Genomic DNA, 16,194 nt, shown 5'->3' on the forward strand with positions numbered 1-16,194 from the left:
TTTGAGCGTGAGGTATTTCATATCCACAGTTTCCATGGGTTCAAAGGGATGCGCTTTCATGGCCTCTAAGACCAGGGAAAGATCCCAAATAGGAACCGAAGGGGGTCGCGGGGGTTCATCCTCCTAGCTCCTCTCAGGAAGTGGATGATGTATTCGTTTCTCCCTAATGCGCAGCCCAGCGCCGAGTCGGCGAAAGCTGAGATGGCCGCAACATATACTTTGAGCGTAGATGGGGACCTGCCCAAATCCAGCAGCTCTTGGAGGAAACAAAGCACACGCGACACCCCACATGCTTGGCGGTGCACCATTTATTAAACACAGACCATTTAGACGCGTAGAGCCGCCTCGTAGAGGGAGCTCTAGACTGTGTGATCGTGTTCACAACCCCTGTTGGCAAGTCAACGGGTATCCGTTGAGAGTCCATGCATGCAGAGACCAACGCTCTGGATGAGGATGCAAGATCGAGCCGCGGGCTTGAGAGAGAAGGTCTCTTCTCACCGGTATCGGCCAGGGAGCTGTGTCTGCCAGCCGTATTAAATCCAGGAACCATGTCTGATTCTCCCAATACGGGGCTATGAGGAGCACCGTGTGGCGCGCTTCCCTGATTCTCCTGATGACTTGTGGCAACAGAGAGACCGGGGGAAAAGCGTATAGCGGGCCGCTGGGCCAGGCTTGGGCCAGCGCGTCCTCGCTCTTTGAAAAGAAGCTTGGGCAGTGCGCGTTGTCTATTGACGCAAAGAGGTCGACTTTCGCTCTGCCGAAACGGCGCCACAGTGACTGGACTGATTGGGGATGCAAAGACCATTCCCCCAGGGGAACGTTGTCCCTGGACAGTCTGTCTGGACCCTCGTTCAGGCGACCCGGCACGTGCGCGGCTCTCAGCGAGCGCAGTGAGTGCTGAGCCCACACAAGGAGGCGTTCCGCCAGGGTGCAGAGCCTTTTGGATCTGACACCGCCTTGACGGTTCACATAGGCCACCACTGACGTGTTGTCCGTACGGACTAGTACATGGTGACCCTGTAGGTATGGGAGGAAGTGCTTGAGCGCGTTCTCGACCACCAGCATCTCTAGACAGTTTATATGAAGGCGACTCTCCTGGTCTGACCAATGGCCAAAGACCGGTCTGCCCTCGAAGAGCGCTCCCCAACCTCGGTTGGACGCGTCTGTCGAGACAACTTTCCGGTGTGAGACAGCACCCATCGTCACTCCTGTGCGATACCATTCGGCCGCCAGCCAGGGCTGGAGGGCTGAAACACAGCCCTGATTCACCCTGACTCGTAAGCTGCCGGCAGTCCAGACTCGGTGAGGCACTCGCGCTTTCAGCCAGCGTTGGAGCGGGCGCATGCGCAGTAAGCCCAGCTGGAGCACCGCTGCAGCTGAAGCCATATGCCCCAGGATTCGCTGGAATGTCCTCAGCGGAGCCTGACTGCCCGTCTGGAAAGACGCGGCGAGATGTTGAATGCGGCGCGCGCGCTGCTCTGACAATCTGGCCGTCATAGCCACCGAGTCCAGTTCTATCCCGAGAAAGGAAATTGACTGACGGGGCAGTAATGAGCTCTTGGTCCAGTTGACTGAGAGACCCAAGCTTTCCAGATGGCTGAGAAGCGCTGTTCTGTGAGACAAAAGCTCTGTCTCTGACTGCGCCAGAATTAGCCAATCGTCCAGATAGTTCAGTATCCGCATCCCCTGTCTTCTCAGGGGAGAGAGAGCCGCGTCCATGCACTTCGTAAATGTACGGGGTGCCAAAGATAGACCGAACGGCAGGACGGTGTACTGATAAACCCGACCGTCGAAAGCGAATCTCAAGAATGGCCTGTGACGGGGTGTTATCTGGATCTGAAAATATGCGTCCTTCAGATCGAGAGAGATAAACCAGTCTCCCGGGCGAATTTGCGCGAGAATTTGCTTGGTTGTAATCATTTTGAACGGCCGTCTCATGAGAGCTTTGTTCAAATGTCTCAGATCTAAAATAGGTCTTAGCGCTCCGTCCTTCTTGGGTACGAGGAAATAACGGCTGTAAAAGCCCGACTCGCTCAGAGAAGGATGCACCTGTTCTATAGCCCCCTTGTGCAGCAGCTTTGCTATTTCTGCCTGAAGCAGATGCGCCACTTCTTTGTTCACTCTCGTCTCGGTCCGTGCTAAAAAGCGCGGTGGACTGCGAGCGAATTGAAGCGAATAGCCGTGCATTATAGTACTCAGCACCCATTCTGACACGCCCTGGATAGCCTGCCATGCTTTCGCACGCATTGCTAGGGGTCGAATGGTCTCCGGGTTCAGATCGCCGCACTGCGCGGGATGGGGAACCTGTATCAGAGAAGATGGGGCGGCGCACGCGCCGCCGGTGCTCGAATACGGGGGCTCGCAGACAGTGGTGACCGGCTATACAGCACGCAACAGCTCGGTCGCTGTGGACGGAGCACATTTTGTTGCTAGAAACCCGTGGCGCGAGAGCGGCATGGGGGTAAATGTGTTTGTTAGTAAGCGCGCGCGTTCGTGAGCGGGCACAGAGCTTACACACAGAGCCTGGGTTCTCCCAAGGTTTTTTTTCTCCATTAGGTCACCTGATGGAGTTTTAGGACACCATTAGGTCACTTGATGGAGTTTTTCGGTTCCTTGCCACTGTTGCCTTTGGCTTGCTCAGTTGGGGATATTTTGGGGATATTTAATTTAATTTTATCAATCAATAAATTCCTCTTGAAAAAAACTTTGTTGTATTATTTTAATTTAATACTGTGAAGCTGCTTTGATACAATCTGTATTGTGAAAAGCGCTATACAAATAAACTTGACTTGACTTGACATTCGCAACACGGCCAGTGTTTGGGAGCTTTAGAGGATCCGCGTCCCGGGATAACTGTGTGACAGAGCGGGCAGTGGGTAGGTGTGGGCACAGAATTGTGGGCACATTCTCTACACTTAGCACTCGAGCGGCGCGTGCCCGCTTTATGAGAGTGCGCTCTGTGAGCGTTACCGGGGAGATCGTGTTTGTGTGTAGTGGTGAACACAGGGGTGTGGGCACATATTCTACACTCATGACACCTTCGGCGTGAGCCGGGAAACCCGAAACGATACTCTTTCTGAGATTTCTCTGGGTCGCCGTGAAAACGGCGTTTGTGTGCAGGCGAGCGAGTTGTGTTACTGGCTCATTGGCTGCGATGTAAGCTGCTGCAGTAGCCTTTTCTAAGGGGACTGACAGAGCTGGGCGCTTTGATGGCGGTCCGGCCGCGGCGGGACTCAGCCATCTTTTCCTCCTTGCGGCTGCTAGGAGGACTTCGCGGGCTTAGGTTTCAGCGCTATCTTGGGCCGGGGTCCCCGGGGGGGAGGCGGTCTGTGGCGGCTGGCTGAGCGCGATCTAGGGCGGCCGCCCTGTCGTCGCTGCGAGGACCGAGGCTGAGCAGAGCGCTGTGACGAGCTGCGTGCAGGAGGCTGCTGAGAGCGGCCTGCAGAGGAGCTCAAGCGGCGGGGCAGGAAGAGATTCATAGCCTGCGACGCCATCTGTACCTCCGAGAAACGCTCCACGATCCCGCTGACCGCTGGGCCAAAAAGACCGGAGGGAGAGAGCGGGGCGTTGAGGAAAACGGAGTGCTCGGATTCGCTCATATCCGCCAGCGTCAACCAAAGGTGCCTTTCGGTGACGGTGAGCGAGGCCATAGATCTTCCGATGGCTTGTGCAGCGGACTTAGTGGCGCGAAGCGAGAGGTCCGTTGCGCTGCGCAGTTCCGTCAATGCATCTGGATCCGGGCCTTTCTCGTCCAGCTCGCGGAGGAGATCGGCCTGGAGGATCTGAAGCACAGCCATGGAGTGCAGGGCGGAAGCGGCCTGGCCGGCGGCAGCGAAGGCGCGGCCGACGAGGGCTGAAGTGGTCCTGCAGGCCTTGGACGGCAGGGCAGACTTTGAGCGCCATCTGGCGGATGGCGGGCAAAGGTGCGTTGCCACAGCTTCCTCAACCGGGGGAATTTGTGTGTATCCCTTCTCGGCGGCTCCGTCCACTTGGGAGAGAGTCGAAGAGGCCGGAGAGCGGAGTCTAGCGGAGAACGGGGCGTTCTACGACTTGGAGAGCTCAGCGTGGAGCTCGGGCAGGAAGGGTGCTGACCTAGAGGCAGGCGTTTGGCGGCGGCTAGGCAGAAAACACCCGTCGAGCCTGTTGGGCGCGGGCGCCTTCGGTGGGGACCAGTCGAGTCCCAATTGGTCGACCGCTTTGGTGAGGAGGCGGAGGAGTTCCGCGTCGACACTGGAGCTGGACCGGCTAGACTCCTGTGTTGAGGATGAGGAGCGGTGAGAACCCGACCACTCCTCGCTGTCCGAGGCAAGGATAGAGCAGCTGTCTGCGATAGCAGCGTGGTCCGCTTCATCCTCTGAGGCGACGGCAGTGCGGGAAAAGGCCGGCCGCTGCGCGTCGGGAAGGAGAGGAGGAGAAGGGGATAGCGAGGCTCGCGGGAGGGGCTCCGGCGAGCGCTCAGCTACTGCTGCAGGTTCCGGTGGCCTCTGAGAGCGGCGTTTCTTCTTACGCGGCCCGGTGGAGGCAGACGGAGAGACAGCGGGGGCGTCGAACAAGGCGCAGGGTCGACATCGGCAGTTCTTCGCACAGTTCGCAGCCGCCCGAAGAGAGGGCGATGGCTGCGTGGTCCGGACCCAGGCAGAGAGCGCAGATAACGTGGCGGTCTCTGTCGCTGAGCGGAGCTTTACATGAAATGCAAGGCATTTTACAGTATGCAATGAAAGGATATAATCGCCGGATAGCGAAAACAGGCATGGATGCTGAAGGCGGCGAAGACGGCCGGCTTCCTCAGGCGAATCCTCGGCTTGCAGGTCGCTAGATTCGACGGCGGCTTCCTCAGAGTTCAGCGATGTGGAGAGCTTCGCTGAAGAGACAAAAATCTGAGAAAGCAGCCTCCGAGCCTCCTTTTATAAGCTAAGACACGCCCCTCTTATGGGCCGTGACGCGTGGGGGCGCTGAGCGCTCCCATTGGGCGTGACGTCACGCCAGGCTCACTGGTAGGCTGCTGCAGTTGCGGCAGGGCAGCCAATGAGCACGCTAGTTAGCCTGCTCTAGGTCTGCGTGCTGCTGCACTGCGTTGACAAGATTATAAAAATTAAGGATATTTTTTTGGCTTCATATCTCGAGAAAGATGACTTTTCCCGCAGCGTAAGCTACTTACGTAATACGAGAGAACCTCTCGTAAGAGAACTCATACATCGGCGGCCCATTCGTTTTGTTTTGTTTAATTGACGGCGCTGGGTTAGTGCCGGTGTAATGCATTGGTCAAAAAAAAGTAAGCGTTAGTTTTTTCTCCACTGACAGACCGGCCCATGAAACGCGTAGATCAGCATTGGTTGTTTTCTTGATTGACACTGGGCTGGCCCAATAACATCTTTAAACACCTCCCCCTTTGGGCTTTGAGTGAGCGTGCAATGTCAGTGTGTATCTGTCAAAATAGTCTGAGACATGGAGTAGAAACGCAAGGAATGTGCAGAGAAATAGCGTGAAAAATAGATACAGGCCCTTCAAGCAGACGCTGTAAAATGTGTCAAAATATATGTTTTCTGCAGCAGCAGGACCTTCATCAGCTCCCGTTGCTGATGAGGAGGATAGTGAGGAGGATCAGGAGAGAGATGAGAAAGGGTAGAGTCTGCGGTAAGCAGAACTACGTTCAAAACACTTTGGCTATGAGTGTAGGAACCCATTACCCAGTTACGCTTTATTTCCACATCTGCATAGTTGACGATTACAGAAATTTACTAGAAGTTTAAAGAGACGCGTTTTTATCCATGTTTTCCGCCAAAATAAAAGCTTGATGCAGTTTCCGTCAAAATAAAAGATCATGTGCTTATCTCTTTCAAGTTTAGAAATTAGTTCAAAACTAATTATGAAAGTTTTCTTTATTTTTCAGTGCATTTGTTTTACAATATATGGCTATTATCCATGTCAAAATATATTTGGCTTGCTCAGTTGGGGATATTTTGGGGATATTTAATTTAATTTTATCAATCAATAAATTCCTCTTGAAACAAACTTTGTTGTATTATTTTAATTTAATACTGTGAAGCTGCTTTGATGCAATCTGTATTGTGAAAAGCGCTATACAAATAAACTTGACTTGACTTGACTATTAGGCTACTGTCATGAGATTAATATAATAATTATTATTATGTAGTAGTGTAATATAGACAGACACTGTTACTAAAAGAAGTTAGATTTTTTCTTTGTTTAATTTGCACACTGAATATGGGTTGGAGCTTTTAATTTTGAACCCTCAAACTGCACCAGATTTATGAATATAACATTAAAATGCACAAAATTTTCTTAGGGGGAGCCTGCCCCCAAACCCCCCTAGAAGGACTGAGATCCACCCACCACAGTTTTACCAAAAACCCTGAGAGAAACACTGGTATTGCTATGCCAATGCAGCTTATAGCTTGTTTTTTGGATGCATCACTGTGGAGTATAGTTCAATTGTATTAATAAATTACAATTTTGTACTTATTTCATCTGTTAACTCTCACTCGTTTATACTCACTCATTACATGGCATTAGTGGTTTTAATGAATAGGAGTTGAACAAAAACATATTCAAGGGCGTGCAAAGATGGGTGGCGTTTATGATCATATGTAGTGGGCCAGTCTGGGCCAAAATGCCAGGGCCGATTTTCTGTCCCAGTCCAGCCCTGGATGCTGGAAGACTTTTAACGAGAACATGCCACAGAGGAGTCTTCTGACCAAATTGTAAGTACCTTTTGAATGCTTATGGTTTAGGTCAGATTAGACTTTCTTTACCTTACCTGAGAATAATAAATAAATAGGTAAACGGTGTAGAGTAAAGTACACACCATAAAACATCTGAAAGATTAACCTCTTTCTCCAGTTTTGCATCTTTTCATCAACACTGTTCCTGATTTTACTTGTGTGTTTTCTTACAGAAACGCAAGGAAGATGATGACATAGTATAATCAAGTGTTATGACCTAAGAAGCAAAATTTTTTTTACTAAAATTACTAGAGCAGTGTTTCTCAACTAGAAGCTCAAGACCCAAATATTGTTCAGATGGAAGCAATGCTGCATGCAAATATAAAAATACTTCTAACCTTACTGTAATCATAGATACTGTAAGGGAAACAGTTTGGAAGAAAACCCTGTCATATTCAGCCAATTTAATGTTAATAATAAATATGCAGCTCACTGTAATTGTCACGGGGACACACAGGAAAGTAGGTAGATCCAGTATGGCAGTAGTGGTTAATTAAAGCGTAATCCAAAATCGTAGTCATCCAGGCAGGGGTCAAAGTCCATATAATCAATCCAAACACAAATGAACAAGAAACAAAACAAGAACAGACTAGAAACAGACCTCAGAAGTGTGGTGACAATATACAACGACTCCGTGATATGGACTGAAACAGACAGGGTATTTATACACAGAAACTAAACAATGTAATGGGAAACAGCTGCGTGCAATGATGAGTGATGAGAACAGACAAAGGATCGGGGGAAATGCAGTTCCAGAATGAATGGTGACAGTAAGGAAGAGAGACCTCTAGTGGACACCTGGGGAAACACAAACCAGACACTGTGAAATAACCCCCCAGCGGAGAGTTGATGATCCCTCAGGCGGCCACGGCGGAGACGACCCCTCGGGCGGCCACGGAACAGGCACCTGCTCAGGAACAGGCACTGGCTTAGGAACATGGACAGACACAGGGTCAGGAACAGACACCAGCTCAGAAACAGGAACAGACGCAGGTTCGACGGCGGCCATCTTGTCAGGGGACAAGTCTTTTCACGTAGTATAACTGCGCAGCGCTTCTGTGTTGTACGTCACACGCTGGTCACACGTAAGCTCACTATTGGCCGACGCTGGTCATGTGTGTGATGCGTGTGACGTACAACACAGAAGCGCTGTGCAGTTATACTACCTGAAAAGACTCGAGGCCCAGAGAGAAGGAAATGTATAGTGTAATAAAGTAGTTATTTTTGTTGGTTTTTTTGCGCACAAAAAGTATTCTCGTCGCTTTATAAACTTAAGATTGAGCCACTGTCGTCACTTGGACTATATTAACGATGTCTTTAATACATTTTCTGGGCCAGCAAGTTATAATGTCTTAGAAGCCTATGGAGGAGTGAGACAGCTCTCAGATTTAATAAAAAAAATCTTAATTTGTGTTCCGAAGATGAACGAAGGTCTTACGGGGTTGGAAAGGTAAACGAAATATAAAGCTTGTAATAAATGTATTCTTTCTATGGCTTCCAGATTTCTACAATTAAATTACAATTACATTTTTAGTGGCTTGTATCAGTGATATGTATACCCAATAAAGCTGTATTAAATGAAGATGTTATGGCAAGAAGGAGGCGGGAACCGGCGAACAATCAACAATTTTAATAAAAAATATACAAATACAAAAATGAAAGTAAAGACAAAAACAAAACATAAAATAAAATCCAGGCCTGGCCTCTCTCATCCTTCACTGTCGTCGCTCCTCCTTTTAAGCTTCCGCTCCTCCGTGAGAGATACGAGACCGGTGCGCCTCACAGGTGTCGCTCATCAGTGATCCCGACACCGGCCTCGCGCCGCTCTCTCACGGCCCTCGGCCTCGTCCTGCTCGCCACCGTGGTTTTATGCGCACTGTAGTAACCAATAATCTGCAGTTAACAAGCAATTCACGTAACAATTTTACAGCTCGGCGAAGCACATTCTACAAACATTGCAGTCTACTGAATCACTGCATAAAAGATAATACTGATTAATAAATGCTGATTAAACATGGAGTAAAAGGATATAATAAGAAAGCAAAGGAAAGGCGATGGAGCTTAAGAATCCACTCCCGTTCATTATTCTAAAATGTTTAAATATAAATTTAACAAACTACAAAAATCATAATAAAGCATGATTTGGTATTATATCGTGAAGTAAACATTTATACAAGAACTTCTTAGATATTGTTAATTTGGGAGAAACTCATGTTGATCTCGGTCTTGAAGAGGAACTCTGTTCACTGTAATAACTTTGAATGTTTCATTGTCCTGTCACTTGTTGTGTCTGGTTTGGGCAGATTTATATAGAAGAGATAGATTTGATTGCTTAGTTTTATTGTTTGGTGAGGACACAGCGTCGGATTTGAATGTGATGGATCCGAAGATGAATTCAGACATGATTTCATGATTTCAAACATTTGTTTTTTGTATGATTGAGTAGAGAAGATGAATGTCTGAAACTCTTCCCGCACGGAGGGCAGTGATACGGTTTCTCTCCGGTGTGAATCCTCTCGTGTGATTTCAGAGATCCTGAGTCAATGAAACTCTTGTCACAGTGTGAACACTTATAAGGTTTTTCTCCAGTGTGGATCTTCTCGTGTATTTTCAGATATTGTGAAGTTGTGAATCTCTTGTCACAGTGTGAACACTTGTAAGGTTTTTCTCCAGTGTGAGTTCTTTGGTGCAGCTTCAGTTCAGCATCTGTAGTAAAAGTCTTCCCACAATCAAAGCACATGTGATTCTTCACACCATTGTGTCTTTTCTCGTGTAAATTTAAAGAACCCATCTGACTAAAACTATTTCCACACAACGAGCATGTGTAAGGCTTCTCCTGTGTGTGAATTTTCATGTGGTCCTTCAGCGCATCTGCCCTAAAAAATGTTTTACTGCATTGATCACAGGTAAACGGTCTTTCTCCAGAGTGACAGCGCATGTGTCTTTTAAAACTGCATGCTTTTCTGAAACTCTTCCCACACTGATCACATGTGTGCGGCCTCTCTCCAGTGTGGATTGTCATGTGTTCCTTAAGTGATCCTTTCATTCTGAAACTAATCCCACACTGATCACATGTGTGCGGCTTCTCTCCAGTGTGGATTGTCATGTGTTCATTAAGGCTTCCTTTTAATGTGAAACTAATCCCACACTGATCACATTTGTGCGGCTTCTCTCCAGTGTGGATTCTCATGTGATTATTAAGGCTTCCTTTTAATGTGAAACTCTTCCCACACTGATCACATGTGTGCAGATTCTCTCCAGTGTGGATCTTCATGTGATCCCTAAGGCTTCCTTTAAATATGTAACTCTTTCCACACTGATCACATGTGTGCAGATTCTCTCCAGTGTGGCTTTTCATGTGTTCATTAAGGTTTCTTTTTCGTGTGAAACTCTTTCCACACTGAGGGCAGGTGAAAGATGTTTTGGTTCTTCTTTTCAATTTACTTTCAGCCTGTGAGCGACTCAAAGATTTTTCACCAGTTTTGACATGATGATGTTTCTCCTCCGCTTCACTTAGTTCTTCACTCTCCTCATTGTCTTCCATCAGGTCTAAAATTAAAGTAAGGAAAGGTTCATTTTCAGTAAAACAAAAAAATAGAGAAATGTAAAGGGAAAGACACAAAGGTGAAACATGATGTAATATCAGAAAGAATATAACCGCTATAAAATTATTATTTTGATGCATTTATGTAAGAGATTGACCAATAAATGCCATAATCAATATATATATATATTTTTCAGATAGTCTATTTAATCTTTTTTCTTAATCTGACATCCATCTCCAAATCACTTGTAGGGTCACAGTGATCCTGGAGACTATCAGGGTCTCACGCCATAGGCTGGAAAACACACTGGATTGTAGGGGTATATACCGACACTGGTCTCACGGTTCGGTTCGATTACGATTATCATGTCATCGATTCAGTTCAATTAGATATCGCGATGCATCACGATGCATTGCATCCTCAATTTTTATTTTTTCTTCAAAAGTGATGTGTGTGCGCATGTGCTCGCCTGTTCGGGAGGTCGCAGTGACAGAAACAGTAACAGAAACAGTAACATTCCAGTTTAAGTTTCATGGGAGTAAAGCTTGTTTATGCCATTAAGAGAAGGAAAATCTGTCAAATAAATTTTGTTTTAAAGAAATGTTCATTTAAAAGCAGCGCTCATTAATCAGTGTATTGTTACCATTAAAGATGCGCGCATCAACAGTCGCCGAGTCCACTGTTGAAGGTGACGATCCTATAATCACGCGTAACACAGAATAATTGTAATTTGACCATCGGTTGAGGATACTTAAATCAAGGGAGGGTTAAACCAGGTTGTTCATAAAAGCCGAAATGTGCCCAGATGTAGGCTTTTAAAGTAGTTGGAGCATTTTTTTATTTTCTCGCACTCGCGTCTCACCTCCCTCTGCCATTGTATGCTACCGCTAGGGCTGGGTACCGAGTTCGATACTTTTTAGGTACCGACCGAATTGCCTCGATACTATCGAGTATATAAAAATGACTTGTTTTTCTGTACCAGATTTCGATACCTAAGGGGTTAACTCGTCAACGTCAGTGCTCAAACAAATACATATGAAATGCACAACGACACACCTAAAGTCGCTCACGCACATACACGCAAACTCTACACACACGAGATGCGCTGAACTCTCCGCGCACATACTCATGAGACGCGTGCGCGCACAAACTGTCCACGCACATACTCATATGAGATGCGAGCACACACACACACAAACTCGCGCACATACTCATATGAGACGCGAGCACACACACACAAACTCTCCGCGCACATACTCATATGAGACGCGAGCACACACACACACACAATACCCTAAAGATGTGGAAAAGTCGATCAAAAGTGTGGCTACATTTCTCCAGGCTCGATGTCAACAGCGCGCGATGCAGTATTTGCGGTAAAATAATTGCTGCGAAGACCGGTACCACGACAGATATGATGAAGACCTTGACAGTGCACGGAGTAAACATAAGAGCAGAAAGTTGCTGCATCTTCGACTGGTAAATGAAGAGATACCTTGTTGATCACTCTGACAGTGTTTATATTGCAACAATAACCTACTGAATGTACACTGCCATTTAAAAATGTGTTGGTTAGTCAGAATTTTTTTTCAGTAAGGATGCATTAAAGTGATCAAAAATGACCTTAAAACATGTGTAATGTTACAAAAGATTTCTGTTTCAAATAAATGCTGTTCTTTTGAAATTTGTATTCATCGAAGAATCATGAAAAAACTGTATCATAGTTTCCAAAATATTAAGCAGCAAACTGTTTTCATATTTCTGAAGAATCATGTGACACTGAAGTAATGATTTTGAAAATTCAGCTTTGACGTCACAGGTATAAATTACATTCTGAAATATATTCAAATAAGATTTTAAATTGTAATACTATTTCACAATGTTACAAGTTCTACTGTAATTTTGATCAAATAAATTCAGCTTTGGTGAGCATGATCTCTTTATAAAAAAAATGTGTTCCTTTGTGCACTGGTAAGGAGCATGAGTCAAACTGAAAAAATAAAACCAAAGTTTTTCTGAGGTAATATGTTATGTAATATTGTTAAAATGGATTTCATAAAATTGGTATAGAAAAAAGTATCTTTCAGGAACCGGTATCGAAATCAAGGTATCGGTATCGGTATTGGTATCGAAATTTTTTGAACGATACCCAGCCCTAGCTACCGCAACAAATGACATCAGAAAAGCGTCAGCACATTATAATCAGTTATGGTTTATTACTGAACCGATACCGAATCGTCCTCGTCTGCATCGTGATGCATCGTAGAAACTATTAATTTCAACACCCCTACTGGATTGATTCACACTAGGGATGTAATGTTTCTGTAATGAAAATTTCATATCACGATTATAGTGACCAAATGTATCACGATTATCAATATTATCACGGTTTTGTTAAAATGAGGTGAAAATGTTCAAAAAGAACAGATACGCACGCTGAAAACATTTCAACAAGTTTTATATTTGGAAATCAACAAACAACAAATATAATTAGCAGCTCTATGCACTTTTTTAAGTATACACAAGTATACACATATGACATTGTCATTAGCAGCGCATTATAACACAGCGCACATCTCTTCTATCACCACGGACACACTCTCTCGTTTCATTAAAATTGTGTTTGTGGTTTGTGGATAATTCAGATATTGTTATAGTGAGAAAAAAATTTGTTAGGATCGAATGAAAGGTAAAATGTTAAACACTGCTTTTTCTATTGTTATAAAATACATGGATGAAAAACAAATAAATGTATTTATTTACATATACTATAAAATGAAAAGACATTTATTTTATGAAAAAAGAAAACACACGAATATCACGGTTACTGCGGTTACTTGCATTCCTCTGCGGTTGGCTTGTCAGTACTGCAAAATTGCGGTTATCGCGACAGTCCTATTGTGAGGTGCCTAGAGATTACCAGCCACCCCTAGTTAGTTCACCAAAAATAAAAATTCTGTCAGAATTTATGAATGCATTCATCATTGGGTTGTGCCGATAGACGATAGTATTGTGTATCGACGATAGTCAGAGATATCACTGATGGCAGATGCCTTTGACGATATCAATGCGATAATTGGCTCGTTTTCCCATTAATGTATTAAATTATTATTATTTTTAATATAAAGCTAGTATTTTATTAAATTAATATTAGGAACTAATTAATTTGCCTTGCCTAAATTCATAACGGCATAACCACATAGACTAACACTTGCGACATCACTGACACATGCGTATGAGGACTCCTCTAAGAAAATGTTTTTAAAACAGAATAAAAAGAACTACATCCCACATCAAAATTTAATTGCAAGGTGATCCATTGATCCATTCACAAATTGTCAAGAGTGCTTGTTTTAACAGACGCATCATTCTAACGCCCGTTTCACACATACTCCGTGTGTAGTGCGTATGCGGTGCAGGAGCAGCACGCGCTATAGTGCTTTCACATATGCTGCGTTTGCAGTGCGCAACTGATCCGCGGCTGTAGGGGAGCGCGGGGCACAACGTAACGCGGGTAAGCGCGTTGTAACACACTTGTTTTAAATTCTTCCACACATGATAGCATGACTAAACTTGGTGTATTTACTAGTTGCCATATCAACACTATATAGAGAAACAATTGCACCAAAATGAAAAAAAAAATTGGAAGATATCCATAGACATTTATTAAACCATAGCAAAAGTAAATTTCTTAAGTTCATTTTTCATCTTTATTTTTTGTGTTTATTTAAAATTAGACAAATCTGATATTATTTGAATCTCCAATATGTTAATTAATTGTTGATATGGTTCTTTAATGCTTCGCTAATCAGCAGAAGACACTAGCCGGTTTAAATCCCAGTTGTGCAGGTGGGGTATGTTGTCACACTGCGTTACAATGAGCCCCTATTACAAATATGCTATTATATTCTATACTTTTATTCATTCTATTGAGAAAACATGGTGAATAAAGACTGACAGTCAATTTTCAGAAATTACTAATTATTTATTTCTTTTGAACTATGTTTTCTTGTGTTCGTAGTCAAAACTCAAAAATGAGTTTATATTTAATTATTTTTAAAAAAGCCATTATTTTATATGAAAATGTTAATTATTTTATTTTATTTAGAAAATATTTTTGTTTTTGTTTTTTTAAGCTGTCATATGGTCATGTTACAATGTGCCCCACCTATGGGGCATGTTGTCACATTTCACTTCCATTCTTTCGGGGTATATCAAGAAAGAAGTACATACTGTATAAATAAAACAAAACCACATAATTGTACTAGACGTGTGAAATTAATGTGGTAAAAAAATAAATAATACTCTGAACCCTAAGTAGAATTACACAAACAGAGAAAAGCAAAAAGTGTAAAGCTGTGCCCCTCTCTCCCCTAATTACTAAAAAGACCACAACTGTGCAAAAGCAGTAACTTCATTTACATCACAGATGGTAACACTGTACAAACTGGATAAAAGGATTGAGGTTTGGTGTCTTCACTAGACCCAATAGTTCTAGACATGTATGAAATGAATGTGGGAAAAAATAAATACTCTGAACCATAAGTAGATACACAAACTGAGAAAGTCAAAAAGTGTTACTTTGTGCCCCGCTCTCCCCTAAAAAGATGGAAAAAGTATTTAATTAAATAAATTTATGGTGAGATTACTACATTGTATTTAATTAAAAGCATTTATGGTGAAATTACTAAATTTGTATTTCAATCTGTGTTCAGTTTGACCACGAACCATGCGCTGTCACTTGAATTCAGCGCTTGCAGCACAGCAGAAATAGACTCCGTGTGGAAACGATCGCTGCACTGCTGTATACGCACGCACCTGGAACGGATCGACGGACCGCAACCGCGTGCAGTGAAAGCTCTAGCCTGTTAACATGGGTGCGGGAAAAAAAATACGCACCGCATACGCACTGCAAACGGAGTGTGAAACGGACGTCACAGTTAACAGACATCACAGGGGGTTAAATTACCGAATTTGTAAGTTGAAGATAATTCGTAACTCTGAAACAACATCAACTCTTATTGATTCGAATTGCATCATCTATTACAAATACCGTTAACCGCGAGGACCCATGCTAACTATGTAACGTTAAAGTTACTCAGCCGCACTGAACTCATGACAAACTATTAATAACGTTAAAAGAACTGCCTTCAACACATACAGCCCATTAGTATTACGTGTATACCAGTGTTCATACTCAAAGTTTGTAATGTGCATTTTGTTTCAGTTACCTGAAAAGAAGTATGATATAGTTTGGATAGAATGTTGATGTGACGGCTTCCAGTTGCTGTATTTCTTCTTCTGCTTCTTCTGGTGTTTTATGGCGGTTTGGCAAACCAACGAAAAAGGTGCATTACCGCCACCTACTGATCTGGAGTGTGGAGTATGCATAGGAATTTGGGGGAGAGAGAGAGAGAGAGAGAGAGAGAGAGAGAGAGAGAGAGAGAGAGAGAGAGAGAGAGAGAGAGAGAGAGAGAAACACATTCCTTCCTAGATCCTATGTATTGTTGCTGTGTTTTTCAGGTATTTAAATACGCAGGACACTCAAAAAGAATATGCATCACTGTTCTCACATGAATTCTCCACATTTGTCTCACTTTCCCGATTCATGCTTACCTATTTTATAAAGACTATGGTTTAATGCTGTATGTCCAATTCTTAGTCTTGAAATAATGTCATCTTTCTTTCTATTTCCAAGTCTTTTTCTCTCATTTCCAACATACTCCTGAATCTGAAAAAGTTGTCTTCCTTAAGTTCCTTTAGACCCATTATTCCATAACTTACTTCAAACGCTATCACTCTCTTGAATTCAGCTTTGAGCTAACTTAATTTCTATTTGTGGATGATTTAATGCTTTCTTAGCTAGCAAGTCTACTTCCTCATTTCCATCCACACCCACATGTGGA

At 44.1% G+C, this 16,194-nt stretch overlaps 1 protein-coding gene across 1 annotated transcript; it reads right to left on the reverse strand.

Moving 5' to 3' along the window:
• Positions 1 to 8,358: 8,358 nt before the first annotated feature.
• LOC309475613 (uncharacterized protein) lies at positions 8,359 to 15,701 on the reverse strand. Its single transcript, XM_082138466.1, has 2 exons — positions 15,520 to 15,701; positions 8,359 to 10,292 (listed from the first exon to the last, which is right to left on the reverse strand). Exons 1-2 carry the CDS (start codon positions 15,677 to 15,679, stop codon positions 9,151 to 9,153), a joined length of 1,302 nt encoding a protein of 433 aa, XP_081994592.1. The 5' UTR covers positions 15,680 to 15,701; the 3' UTR covers positions 8,359 to 9,150.
• Between the last annotated feature and the right edge of the window lie 493 nt (positions 15,702 to 16,194).

The sequence above is a fragment of the Leuciscus leuciscus genome (genome assembly GCF_965113295.1).
Source record: "Leuciscus leuciscus genome assembly, chromosome: 15".
Lineage (NCBI taxonomy): Eukaryota > Metazoa > Chordata > Actinopteri > Cypriniformes > Leuciscidae > Leuciscus > Leuciscus leuciscus.

Excerpts from the sequence above, each read along its gene's own strand:
- LOC309475613 (XM_082138466.1), bottom strand. The coding sequence starts at position 15,679 with ATGCATACTCCACACTCCAGATCAGTAGGTGGCGGTAATGCACCTTTT. Across the intron at positions 10,293-15,519 it reads TATATCATACTTCTTTTCAG|ACCTGATGGAAGACAATGAG; the intron begins GTAACTGAAACA and ends CTTTAATTTTAG.